The sequence below is a fragment of the Seriola aureovittata genome, chromosome 12, assembly GCF_021018895.1.
Source record: "Seriola aureovittata isolate HTS-2021-v1 ecotype China chromosome 12, ASM2101889v1, whole genome shotgun sequence".
In the NCBI taxonomy this organism is placed as follows: domain Eukaryota; kingdom Metazoa; phylum Chordata; class Actinopteri; order Carangiformes; family Carangidae; genus Seriola; species Seriola aureovittata.
Window position 1 is genome coordinate 9,798,110 of NC_079375.1, and position 12,334 is coordinate 9,810,443.

Genomic DNA, 12,334 nt, shown 5'->3' on the forward strand with positions numbered 1-12,334 from the left:
GGTGAAAAACATCTTTTGGCTGTTATGGCAAGACAGGAATAACATGTTTTAAAACACTTTCATTCATTAGTTTCCCACATAGACAAGAAGCCAGAAAGATAACTGTTATCAACCTCAAAAAAATAAAGCCGGTTCTGAAAGTAGAACATCAAAGACTTCATTGTCAATGCAGTTTTGCATTACGTTAAAATACTCTTGCTGGAGAATCCTGGTGTCCTAGTGGTCAATAGGCATGACAACCACAATGTCCCCTATTTTATTGTGACTGGAAACCTTTGTTACCTGTCATACCTCTCTGTCTCCTAACATTTCCCTGAATTTATATTGTTAACCATCAAATAAAAAGACAAAATGTGAAATTACACAATTACCTTTAAAAATACAACACCATTATCTTATTTTGTATACGAGACCAGCTGTTAAACACACATTCTTCCCTGCATCACTCAACAAATGTTGGTGCCTTCATGTGATCTTGGGAATATGAATTACAAACACCTAATATGACTGTCAGATTAAAGTTCTGAGATGAAACCAAGATGAACACCTACATTTTAAAAAAAGAAGCAAGTATGTGAAAATGAAACAAATAAAGCATGGGTGGTTTAAAATGAGACTTTTCTGACTCCCAAGGACTCACAACAGTGTTAACTTAAATTATTTGTGGTATATTACATTAGTACCTAGTATTCATCTGTACCTGAAGCAAACATCACATTTTTTCTTTTTTAAATAGAGGAACCATTTCAGTGTTAGGAGTCCTTTGGAGGCTGAAATCCCTGTTACACTGGAAGATTTGTGTTTGTATTGGTCACTGAATGTGAATGTGTAAAAAGTCTTTTGAAATGCATATTGCAGTATGGTATTCTGGTACTTTAAATACTATTATTTGCCTTTGTAGTTGAGAATGAGCTCAAAACACACAACGTAGATTTTTGTTTCTACAGGTTTATTGCATTGACTTTGCACAACATGACAAGGCAAGGCATACCACACACCGCACATAGTGAGTCGTGCCATAAGTCCATGTCGTCCTGTATCTCACAGTGTTGTAGGCTGAAACAGGAGAATCTCTGTTTACTGGTTCATGGGGGAACAGTAATCCACGTCCTGGTTGGTGGGGACCATCTTCTCTACACTGACTCCGACGGAGTACAGGAGGCTGTGCAGCTCCTCGATGGTCTCCTCAGACAGGGTGGGCTCCCTGCTCAGGATCCAGGTCAGCTCCTTGTGGAACAGGCCAACTTCGGTGCAGCTGTAGACCACAGAGTGACCCTCATAATCGGTGGAGAGAACCCAGTAGGGACCAGGGGGAGATGGTCCTGCAGACATGTTAAAAGAGTCAAAACTGCTGGAATATTCAGTGCACAAGTAAATACTCATATAATATATATAATATATTAAATATTTTCTGAGCTTGAGGGTTAGTATATATTTGTAATGAATGAGACATCTTTACTCCCAGTGAAGGAGACCTCCAGCTTGGCAGGCTCTGCGGGGTTCTTGACTTTGGCGGAGCCGACGATAGAACTAACGGTTCCATTATTCCTAAAAAAATTTGTATAGAAATAAAAAAGAAATCAATTTAGTTAAGTATTTTCTTTTATGTATGTATAAGTGTACTGTATATCCTAAATTTACATTTTCATTTCATAGACTAGATACAGTGTAAAAGATCAGTGATCCTTGGCCAAGGATATTCAATGCACCCGATGCATGAATGTAAAAAATGTGTACAATGTGGACTTCATTCGCTGAGAATAATTATTTCAAAGGACTGTGACAAGGGCAAAGAGTGAGTAATTGTAGCTGCAAACCAACGAATCTTAAATGTAGGCATTAGCTACCATGTACTCACAGCAGCTGGCTGTTGAGGACCCCGATGACTCCAGGACTCTTCGGGCTGTAGATGCCATTGGTGCACTGACCCTTCTGGAAAGCTGTTGGGAGCTTCTGGATCTCATACCACTTACCAAGATACTGCAGAGAAAGTACAAGATTGCACACAAAAAAACCCCCAAAAAAACAAACCCTCTTTGGGTACTAAATATTTTGCATTTGTGGCAACACAGGTCCTTATTAATGACTGTTGGTAATTATGGCGGGTGTCTGAAAGTGTACACGGCACTTTAATTAATAGCAAAATAAATAAAGAGTTTAGTATTCACCCTGGTTGCATCAAAGTTAGCCTGAACAGCAGGCTTGGGACATTTGCCGAACTTCAAGACCTGAGCACTGGCTGCGAGAACAGACAGCAGAGTCAAGGAAATCACCTGCATGGCCTTCATCTTATCCACAACCTGTAGAGAATAAAACAGATTACTGAGGCAGTCTCCTGCTCCAGAGCTCAGTTAACTAAACTTACATTTTGAAAATCAACTATGAATGAAGAGAACAGGAAACGTGAACAGAAACACATGTATAGAAATGAGGACAGTGTCATGGCTGCAACCTGCTCACCTTTATGTGATCAGCTACGACCTGTGTGGATGGCATGAAGTTTCTGAGGGTCTTTTATAGATCCAAGAAGCTGCAGTTTCGTCATAGATCACAATCTACGGCCTCTCCTCTGTGCTTCCATGAAAGACTGTTGTGATGAGTGAGTGTGAGAGCTGGCACCTGTTCAAATAGGCACCAATGGCAGGTTTCATCAGGTTTTATCAGGTCTTTGTAATAGTAGCTCAATCATCTCCATTTATTTACCTCAGTCCATTCACTGACACCGTTTTTCCAAAGGAATCTCAGCCAAAGATAACTATTAAAATTACAAACAAGGAACAGTATATAGCGGGGAAAATAAGTATTGAACACATCAACATTTTTATCAGTAAAGGGCTATTGACATGAAATTGTCACCAGATGTCAGTAACAATCCAAGTAATCCACACATACAAAGAAATCAAAACATATATATCCATAAATTAAGTTATGTGTGATAAAGTGAAATGACACAGGCATTAAGTATTGAACACATGAAGAAAAGGAGGTGCAAAAAGGCATGGAAAGCCAAGAAACCAGCTGAAATCTATCAGTATTTAGAAAGCAATCCTGCCCCCTATCAGTGCAAATTAATATCAGCTGGTTCAGTCCTAATTGATGGCCTATAAAAAGGTTTCTTATTACCAAGGTGTCACACAATGGGCATCTCATGATGGGTAAAAGCAAAGAGCTCTCTCAAGACCTTTGCAACCTTATTGTTGCAAAACATACTGATGGCATTAGTTACAGACATATTTTTAAACTTCTGAATGTTCCAGTGAGCACCGTTGGGGCCGTTATCCGGAAGTGGAAAGAACATCATTTCAACATAAACCGGCCGCGACCAGGGGCTCCTCGCAAGATTTCTGACAGAGGAGTCAAAAGAATAATCAAGAGCCAAGGATCACTCGCGAAGAGCTTCAGAAAGACCTGGAATTAGCAGGTATTGTTTTCTTCAGAGAAAACTACGTAGTGCACTCAACCGCCATGGCCTCTATACAAGCTCACCGCGCAGAAATCCATTTGTCACGGTACGAGCAAGGAGAGGCCGGGACCCAAATGCAGAGTTCAAAAAACAGTTCTTTATTCACAAAAAGTAGCAATGAAAAATCACAGTGTTTTTTTAGCCATGGGATTCCCAGGATGACTGTGGTGAGAGGTGAGGTTATAGCATACAGTTCCAGGTACTCATGATGGTTTCTGGACAACACTAATTTTACCGGTTCCGTTCTGTGTGTGACTACTTCCAATAGTTTTCCATCGACGGCGTGGATCTCCTTAGGGGAGGTCAACTTGTTCAGGGGGTCCTGTGTTTCTGAGCAAAGTTAATGTCAACAAAATTGTCATCAGCTCCCGGGTCCACCAAGACCTGGACTGGGAGTGTGTGCTCGGAACCGTGTATCATACCTGGGACTTGAATCCTAGAAGCGGAGGATGAGGAGATTCGGCTCACCAGGGCCCCCCTGCCTACTGGTGAGCCTGATCTTTTGGCAGCTCCGGACAGCGGTTGAGGAAGTGGTCCTCCTTGCCACAGTCTCTCTCGCATGCGCCTCTGCCGTTCAGCTGGAGTCAAGCGGGTGCGGCCCAGCTGCGGCCCAGCTGCATCGGTTCCTCCGCTGGGGCCTGTCGAGTCTCAGGGTTGGAAACAGGGCTGGAAGAAGAGGCTGCGGAGTCCGGGGGCTGGAACTGGGAACTGACGGGGGCCGTCTCCTCCTCGGCTCAGACCTCTCTTATTCTCTCTCTAATCCTGTTATCTAGCCTGATGGAGAGCTCTATCAGTTGGTTGAGGGAATTGCTATCTTCTCTGACCGCTAGCTCATCTTTAATCTCCCTAGCTAACCCCTTCAGAAAGATAGCCTGGAGAGCTGAGTCCCCCCACCCACTCTCGGCTGCCATAATACGAAACTTAATGGCGTACTCGTCGTCGTCTCCCGCTCATCCGGATCCGGGTCGCGGGGGCAGCAGCCTCAGCAAAGAGGTCCAGACAGCCCTCTCCCCAGCCACTTCCACCAGCTCTTCCGGGAGAATCCCGAGACGTTCCAAGGCCAGCCGAGAGATATAATCCCTCCAGCGTGTCCTTGGTCGGCCCCGAGGCCTCCTCCCGGTGGGACATGCCCGAAACACCTCCCCAGGGAGGCGTCCAGGAGGCATCCGAACCAGATGCCCGAACCACCTCAACTGGCTCCTCTTGACATGGAGGAGCAGCGGTTCTACTTCGAGCCCCTCCCGGATGGCCGAGCTCCTCACCCTATCTCTAAGGCTGAGCCCGGCCACCCTGCGAGGGAAACTCATTTCGGCTGCTTGTATTCGCGACCTCGTTATTTTCGGTCATTACCCAAAGCTCATGACCATAGGTGAGGGTTGGAACGTAGATCGACCGGAAAATCGAGAGCTTCGCCTTCCGGCTTAGCTCCCTCTTCCCCACAACGGACCGATTCAGCGCCCGCCTGTCGATCTCCCGCTCCTTCCTACCCTCACTCGTGAACAGGATCCCGAGACACTTAAACTCTTCCACCTGAGGCAGGGCCTTCCCCCCGACCTGGAGCGGGCAATCCACCCGTTTCTGGCTGAGAACCATGGCCTCAGACTTGGAGGTGCTGATCTTTATCCCAGCCGCTTCCCACTCGGCTGCGAACCGCCCAAGCGAGAGCTGAAGGTCTGTGCTCGATGAAGCTAAGAGGACCACATCATCCGCAAAAAGCAGAGACGAGATCCTCTCGCCACCGAACTCAAATCCGTCCACGCCTAAAAATTCTGTCCATAAAAGTTATGAACAGAACCAGTGACAAAGGGCAGCCCTTTAATGGCGTACTGTGAAACTGAAAGGCTGTCCTGTCTGAGGTCTAGGAGTTGATTAACTGCCTGTCGGCCCTGAATGGGGTGATCAAAAACTCGCCTCATCTCTTCTGTGAACAAGTGATGATTGGTGATTAAGTCTTACTGTTGACTAGAGACGGCTAGAGACCAGGCAGCTGCCTGTCCCGTGAGGAGGCTCATAACAAAGGCTACCCTAGCCTGATGTGTGGCATAGGTGTTAGGCTGTTGACTAAAAACCAAAGAACACTGGTGGAGAAATTGAGCACATGTACCTAAGTCCCCTGAGTACCTAGCGGGTATAGGAATATATGGCTCTCTGGAGTGTGGAGACAGGCTGGGGAGCTGGTCGGCGGCCTGGTGTGGAGAAGGAGAGCTGGAGGAGGGAACCAGATGGTCTTTAATGGACACCAGTTGTCCATTCAGCTGGGCCACGCTGGAAGTCAGCTGCTGTAGATGCTCCATAACTTGGAGCAGGGAGGACTAGTGCTGATTAACCATAGCCGCTTGGCTGCTGATTGCTCGTTTAAGACTCTCCGACTCTGCTGGATCCATTGTGGCCAGAGTATTCTCTCACGGTACGAGCAAGGAGAGGCCAGGACCCAAATGCAGAGTTCAAAAAACAGTTCTTTATTCACAAAAAGTAGCAATGAAAAATCACCTTTAAAAGGGAACAAGGTAGAGGAGGAGAAATGGCACTGCACATCACTCCAAAAACACTATACCAACAGTGAAGTTTGGAGGTGGGAACATCATGGTGTGGGACTGTTTTTCAGCATATGGTACTGGCAGACTTCATATAATTGAAGGAAGAAATGAATGGAGAAATGTACCGAGACATTCTTGATAAGAATCTGCTGCCATCTACCAGGATGCTGAAGATGAAACGAGGGTGGACATTTCAGCAAGACAATGATCCCAAACACACAGCCAAGGAAACTCTCAATTGGTTTCAGAGAAAGAAAATAATGGCCCAGTCAATCACAATCAGTGTTGCCAACATGCTAACATGCGCACAATGACAATGCTAGCATGCTAGTGTTATCATGCTAATATTTGCGAATTAGCACTAAACTAAACACAAAGCACAGCTAAAGGTAAACATATTAAGTACAGTTATAATATTTGTTGTATTATTTATTTATTTATTATTATTACTATTATTATTATAAACGTTTTAATTAGCCTCTATTTTACTCATAACCACAAACTCCAATTTTATATTGGTGATGGAGGAAAAGTCAGGGGTTCACCAAAGTCATAAATGTTTGTTCAAATTTTTATGCCAAATACATTTGTTGAGTTATTTCAGTCACCTACTAAAGTGGTGGAAACACTTTAGTCCAGACTTAAATGAACTACAGTAGACCAATATCATGATGTCACACTACATCACTATACAGTACCTAACTATGAAATATCATAATATACATAATAAATACTCCTCTAATTATTTGCTTAAATTCAAGGAATCCGTTATTAACAACAGCCAAGGTCTTTGTACCACACTAATCTGACTTTTACACTAACCTGTCAATCATCTCGTTTTCTGTCAGAGGCCTGTTTAAACACAAAATAATTATTTGAACAGGTGCCAATTCCCACACACACTCCACAACTTTCTCAAAATAGCCTTGATGTAAACACTAAGGGGGGGGCGGGGGGCGGCGGCAGAATGTGGTCACTGATGTATAAAAACACCATCAAAACTCAGACCATCACTGCTACCCGGTAACACAGGTAAGCTGCAGCTATGATTCTCTCCTATTGTCTACTGGTGACTATTTTTTGTGAATATGTAACAAAGATGCTTTTTGTTGTTTTGTTTTAAAACTGAATGACTGAACTGCCTTTTTGTTCTCTACAGGTCGTGGAGAAAAGATGAATGCCATCGAGGTGATTTCCATCACTCTGCTGTCCGTCCTTGCAGCCAATGCTCAGGTCATCGTGCCAGGAAGATGCCCCAAGCCTGCTGTTCAGGAGAACTTTGATGCTGCCAAGGTGAATACCAAACCAAATATACTGTGAGGAAACAAGACTGCATTTTTCTACCTTTTCCATAATTGAATAAACTATACCTTGCAGGATGACAATTTTTGAAACTGAAGAAAATACTTGAAGACATGTCAAGCCTGACATAATGCTCCGATGTTCCCTGTGCTTCCCCTGCAGTATCTTGGTACATGGTATGATATCCAGAGACTGCCACACGCTTTCCAGAAAGGCGAGTGCAGCACTGCTACCTACAGCCTGAAGAGCCCTGGAGTAGTTGGTGTCCTCAACAGGGAGCTGCTGTGAATACTATGACTGCATCTTTAATGGCTTTACAGTGGTGGAGTATTCAGATCCTTTATCTAAATAAAAGTAATGTGCCAGTATAGCACAAATATCTTTTGACATTTTACTGTCCGTCTCTTAGTGCTGATGGGACCATTAACTCCATCAGTGGCTCTGCCATGGCCAAGAACCCTTCTGAGCCTGCCAAGCTGCTGGTGTCCTTCTTTGAGAGTAAGGACCCTAAGTTATCACAAACTTCTCTGGGATGCTGGAAAGATGATACCAACACTTGATATTGTAGATTTAGGACATTGAGAAATTTTTGAAAACTTGCAATACACAGAGATAATTGTTTACTTGACTTTGCTCTCTTTACACCACCAGACTCCCCCCCTGCCCCCTACTGGGTTCTGTCCACCGACTATGACAGCTACTCTCTGGTCTACAGCTGCACTGATCTCGGTGTGCTCCATGTGGAGTTCGCCTGGATCATGAGCAGGCAGCCCACCCTGCCTGAGGAGACCCTTGAGGACCTGCACAGCACCCTATCCTCCATCGGCGTCAATGTGGACAAGCTGCTCACCACCAACCAGAACGCAGCTTACTGCAGCGCCATGGAGCAGTAAACTGACTGAGAGAGTTAATCCTGACTCAGCCTACAGACCTACACACCGCTGTGTGTTATGTATCGTTGTATTTATGACTGTACTCTCACTGGTGTACATCTCACTGTATATGCCTCATGCAAAGTCAATGCAATAAGCATGTTTAAACAGAAGTGCGCTTTTGGAGTCAGTTCTGTGGTCCGATGAAATACAATACTGATTACTTATGAACTGTCCGCTACAGTCCTCATTTGTGATGTTACTAAAATGGCTGCTCGGTCAATGGGTTTGGGCTTAGATATTAAGCATCTTTTTGAAAGTAATCGGCCCATGGTGAAGCCTAAAAGAGAACCAATGGTCTAAACTGCATGTTTAACAAGCAATTTTTAATGCAGACACACAAGTAGCCAGGCTGATGCTGTGAAAAACAGGCTTACAGGCAAAGGGGATGAAAGGTTTACAGTCAGACAGGCAAGCACAGACAACAGGTTACAAAAAAAACAGGTAGCTGGCACATAGGAGAACACAAGGGAACAAAAAATAGAGGAACTGACAAGGAACTTGTGACAATGGCAGGTTTAAATACTGGCCTGGATGATGATGGAACAGGGATGGACATGGGGACCGGAAGAAAGTCTGGGGACATCTGGTGGGCGGATAGAAAATAGCAGGTCTGGGGAGATGATGGGACAAACATGGCGAGAGAAATAAGCAGGGGCTGGAGACAAGGGCCGAGGGGAAGTGAGGAGCAGATTGAGACAGGTTTTTAGCCTATTATTGGTGAAAAACATCTTTTGGCTGTTATGGCAAGACAGGAATAACATGTTTTAAAACACTTTCATTCATTAGTTTCCCACATAAACAAGAAGCCAGAAAGATAACTGTTATCAACCTCAAAAACATAAAGCCGGTTCTGAAAGTAGAACATCAAAGACTTCATTGTCAATGCAGTTTTGCATTACGTTAAAATACTCTTGCTGGAGAATCCTGGTGTCCTAGTGGTCAATAGGCATGACAACCACAATGTCCCCTATTTTATTGTGACTGGAAACCTTTGTTACCTGTCATACCTCTCTGTCTCCTAACATTTCCCTGAATTTATATTGTTAACCATCAAATAAAAAGACAAAATGTGAAATTACACAATTACCTTTAAAAATACAACACCATTATCTTATTTTGTATACGAGACCAGCTGTTAAACACACATTCTTCCCTGCATCACTCAACAAATGTTGGTGCCTTCATGTGATCTTGGGAATATGAATTACAAACACCTAATATGACTGTCAGATTAAAGTTCTGAGATGAAACCAAGATGAACACCTACATTTTAAAAAAAGAAGCAAGTATGTGAGAATGAAACAAATAAAGCATGGGTGGTTTAAAATGAGACTTTTCTGACTCCCAAGGACTCACAACAGTGTTAACTTAAATTATTTGTGGTATATTACATTAGTACCTAGTATTCATCTGTACCTGAAGCAAACATCACATTTTTTCTTTTTTAAATAGAGGAACCATTTCAGTGTTAGGAGTCCTTTGGAGGCTGAAATCCCTGTTACACTGGAAGATTTGTGTTTGTATTGGTCACTGAATGTGAATGTGTAAAAAGTCTTTTGAAATGCATATTGCAGTATGGTATTCTGGTACTTTAAATACTATTATTTGCCTTTGTAGTTGAGAATGAGCTCAAAGTCAAATACAAAACACACAACGTAGATTTTTGTTTCTACAGGTTTATTGCATTGACTTTGCACAACATTGACAAGGCAAGGCATACCACACACCGCACATAGTGAGTCGTGCCATAAGTCCATGTCGTCCTGTATCTCAGTGTTGTAGGCTGAAACAGGAGAATCTCTGTTTACTGGTTCATGGGGGAACAGTAATCCACGTCCTGGTTGGTGGGGACCATCTTCTCTACACTGATTCCGATGGAGGACAGGAGGCTGTGCAGCTCCTCGATGGTCTCCTCAGACAGGGTGGGCTCCCTGCTCAGGATCCAGGTCAGCTCCATGCGGAACAGGCCGAAGTCGGTGCAGCCGTAGACCAGAGAGTGACCCTCATAATCGGTGGAGAGAACCCAGTAGGGACCAGGGGGAGATGGTACTGCAGACAAGTTAAAAGAGTCAAAACTGCTGGAATATTCAGTGCACAAGTAAATACTCATATAATATATATAAATATATATAATATATTAAATACTTCCTGAGCTTGAGGGTTAGAATATATTTGTAATGAATGAGACATATTTACTGTCAGTGAAGGAGACCTCCAGCTTGGCAGGCTCTGCGGGGTTCTTGACTTTGGCGGAGCCAACGATAGAATTAATGGTTCCATCATTCCTAAAAAAAATTTGTATAGAAATAAAAAAGAAATCAATTTAGTTAAGTATTTTCTTTTATGTATGTATAAGTGTACTGTATATCCTAACTTTTACATTTCATAGACTAGATACAGTGTAAGAGATCAGTGATCCATGGCCAAGGATATTCAATGCACCCGACGCATGAATGTAAAAAATGTGTACAATGTGGACTTCATTTGCTGAGAATGATTATTTCAAAGGACTGTGACAAGGGCAAAGAGTGAGTAATTGTAGCTGCAAACCCACGAATCTTAAATGTAGGCATTTAGATACCATGTACTCACAGCAGCTCCCTGTTGAGGACCCCGATGACTCCAGGACTCTTCGGGCTGTAGGTGGCAGTGCCGCACTGACCCTTCTGGAAAGCTGTTGGGAGCTTCTGGATCTCATACCACTTACCAACATACTGCAGAGAAAGTACAAGATTGCACACACATTTTCACAAAAAACAAACCCTCTTTGGGTACTAAATATTTTGCATTTGTTGCAACACAGGTCCTTATTAATGACTGTTTGTAATTATGGCAGGTGTCTGAAAGTGTACACGACACTTTAATTAATAGCAAAATAAATAAAGGGTTTAGTATTCACCCTGGTTGCATCAAAGTTAGCCTGAACAGCAGGCTTGGGACATTTGCCGAACTTCAAGACCTGAGCACTGGCTGCGAGAACAGACAGCAGAGTCAAGGAAATCACCTGCATGGCCTTCATCTTATCCACAACCTGTAGAGAATAAAACAGATTACTGAGGCAGTCTCCTGCTCCAGAGCTCAGTTAACTAAACTTACATTTTGAAAATCAACTATGAATGAAGAGAACAGGAAACGTGAACAGAAACACATGTGTAGACATGAGGACAGTGTCATGGCTGCAGCCTGCTCACCTTTATGTGATCAGCTACGACCTGTGTGGATGGCATGAAGTTTCTGAGGGTCTTTTATAGATCCAAGAAGCTGATCACATTCTATGGCCCCTCCTCTGTGTTTTCATGAAAGACTGTTGTGATGAGTGAGTGTGAGAGCTGGCACCTGTTCAAATGAGGACACTGTTCAAATAGGCACCAATGGCAGGTTAGAGATGTTATCAGGTCTTTGTAATAGTAGCTCAATCATCTCCATTCATTTACCTCAGTCCATTCACTGACACCGTTTTTCCAAAGGAATCTCAGCCAAAGATAACTATTAAAATTACAAACAAGGAACAGTATAAAGTGGGGAAAATAAGTATTGAACGCGTCAACATTTTTATCAGTAAAGGGCTATTGACATGAAATTGTCACCAGATGTCGGTAACAACCCAAGTAATCCACACATACAAAGAAATCAAACCTTTATGTCCATAAATTAAGTTATGTGTGATAAAGTGAAATGACACAGGCATTAAGTATTGCACACATGAAGAAAAGGAGGTGCAAAAAGGCATGGAAAGCCAAGAAACCATCTGAAATCTATCAGTATTTAGAAAAAAATCCTGCCCCCTATCAGTGCAAATTAATATCAGCTGGTTCAGTCCTAATTGATGGCCTATAAAAAGGTTTCTCATTACCAAGGTGTCACACAATGGGCATCTCATGATGGGTAAAAGCAAAGAGCTCTCTCAAGACCTTTGCAACCTTATTGTTGCAAAACATACTGATGGCATTGGTTACAGATGTATTTCTAAAATTCTGAATGTTCCAGTGAGCACCGTTGGGGCCGTTATCCAAAAAGTGGAAAGAACATAATTTCAACATAAAATGGCCACGACCAGGGGCTCCTCGCAAGATTTCTGACAGAGGAGTCAAAAGAAT

General features: G+C 43.2%; 3 protein-coding genes across 3 annotated transcripts; 1 reads left to right on the top strand and 2 right to left on the bottom strand.

Moving 5' to 3' along the window:
* Window positions 1–997: 997 nt before the first annotated feature.
* Window positions 998–2,288, bottom strand: LOC130179326 (apolipoprotein D-like). Its single transcript, XM_056392229.1, has 4 exons — window positions 2,169–2,288; window positions 1,859–1,980; window positions 1,460–1,548; window positions 998–1,322 (listed from the first exon to the last, which is right to left on the bottom strand). The coding sequence occupies exons 1-4, from the start codon at window positions 2,286–2,288 to the stop codon at window positions 1,078–1,080; spliced, it is 576 nt and encodes a 191-aa protein (XP_056248204.1). The 3' UTR covers window positions 998–1,077.
* A 4,885-nt stretch (window positions 2,289–7,173) lies between these two features.
* LOC130179297 (apolipoprotein D-like) lies at window positions 7,174–8,195 on the top strand. The gene is made up of 4 exons (XM_056392193.1): window positions 7,174–7,293; window positions 7,465–7,586; window positions 7,712–7,800; window positions 7,954–8,195. Exons 1-4 carry the CDS (start codon window positions 7,174–7,176, stop codon window positions 8,193–8,195), a joined length of 573 nt encoding a protein of 190 aa, XP_056248168.1.
* A 1,796-nt stretch (window positions 8,196–9,991) lies between these two features.
* On the bottom strand, window positions 9,992–11,256 carry LOC130179320 (apolipoprotein D-like). Its single transcript, XM_056392220.1, has 4 exons — window positions 11,137–11,256; window positions 10,830–10,951; window positions 10,434–10,522; window positions 9,992–10,286 (listed from the first exon to the last, which is right to left on the bottom strand). Exons 1-4 carry the CDS (start codon window positions 11,254–11,256, stop codon window positions 10,042–10,044), a joined length of 576 nt encoding a protein of 191 aa, XP_056248195.1. The 3' UTR covers window positions 9,992–10,041.
* Between the last annotated feature and the right edge of the window lie 1,078 nt (window positions 11,257–12,334).

Bases quoted from the DNA above. Each gene is read 5' to 3' on its own strand.
- LOC130179326 (XM_056392229.1), bottom strand. From the start codon at position 2,288: ATGAAGGCCATGCAGGTGATTTCCTTGACTCTGCTGTCTGTTCTCGCA. The intron at 1,549-1,858 runs GTGAGTACATGG...AAATTTTTTTAG, and splicing joins GTCCTCAACAGCCAGCTGCT to GAATAATGGAACCGTTAGTT. The intron at 1,323-1,459 runs GTAAAGATGTCT...ACATGTCTGCAG, and splicing joins GGAGGTCTCCTTCACTGGGA to GACCATCTCCCCCTGGTCCC.
- LOC130179297 (XM_056392193.1), top strand. From the start codon at position 7,174: ATGAATGCCATCGAGGTGATTTCCATCACTCTGCTGTCCGTCCTTGCA. The intron at 7,294-7,464 runs GTGAATACCAAA...CTTCCCCTGCAG, and splicing joins AGAACTTTGATGCTGCCAAG to TATCTTGGTACATGGTATGA. The intron at 7,587-7,711 runs GTGAATACTATG...TCCGTCTCTTAG, and splicing joins GTCCTCAACAGGGAGCTGCT to TGCTGATGGGACCATTAACT.
- LOC130179320 (XM_056392220.1), bottom strand. From the start codon at position 11,256: ATGAAGGCCATGCAGGTGATTTCCTTGACTCTGCTGTCTGTTCTCGCA. The intron at 10,523-10,829 runs GTGAGTACATGG...AATTTTTTTTAG, and splicing joins GTCCTCAACAGGGAGCTGCT to GAATGATGGAACCATTAATT. The intron at 10,287-10,433 runs GTAAATATGTCT...ACTTGTCTGCAG, and splicing joins GGAGGTCTCCTTCACTGACA to TACCATCTCCCCCTGGTCCC.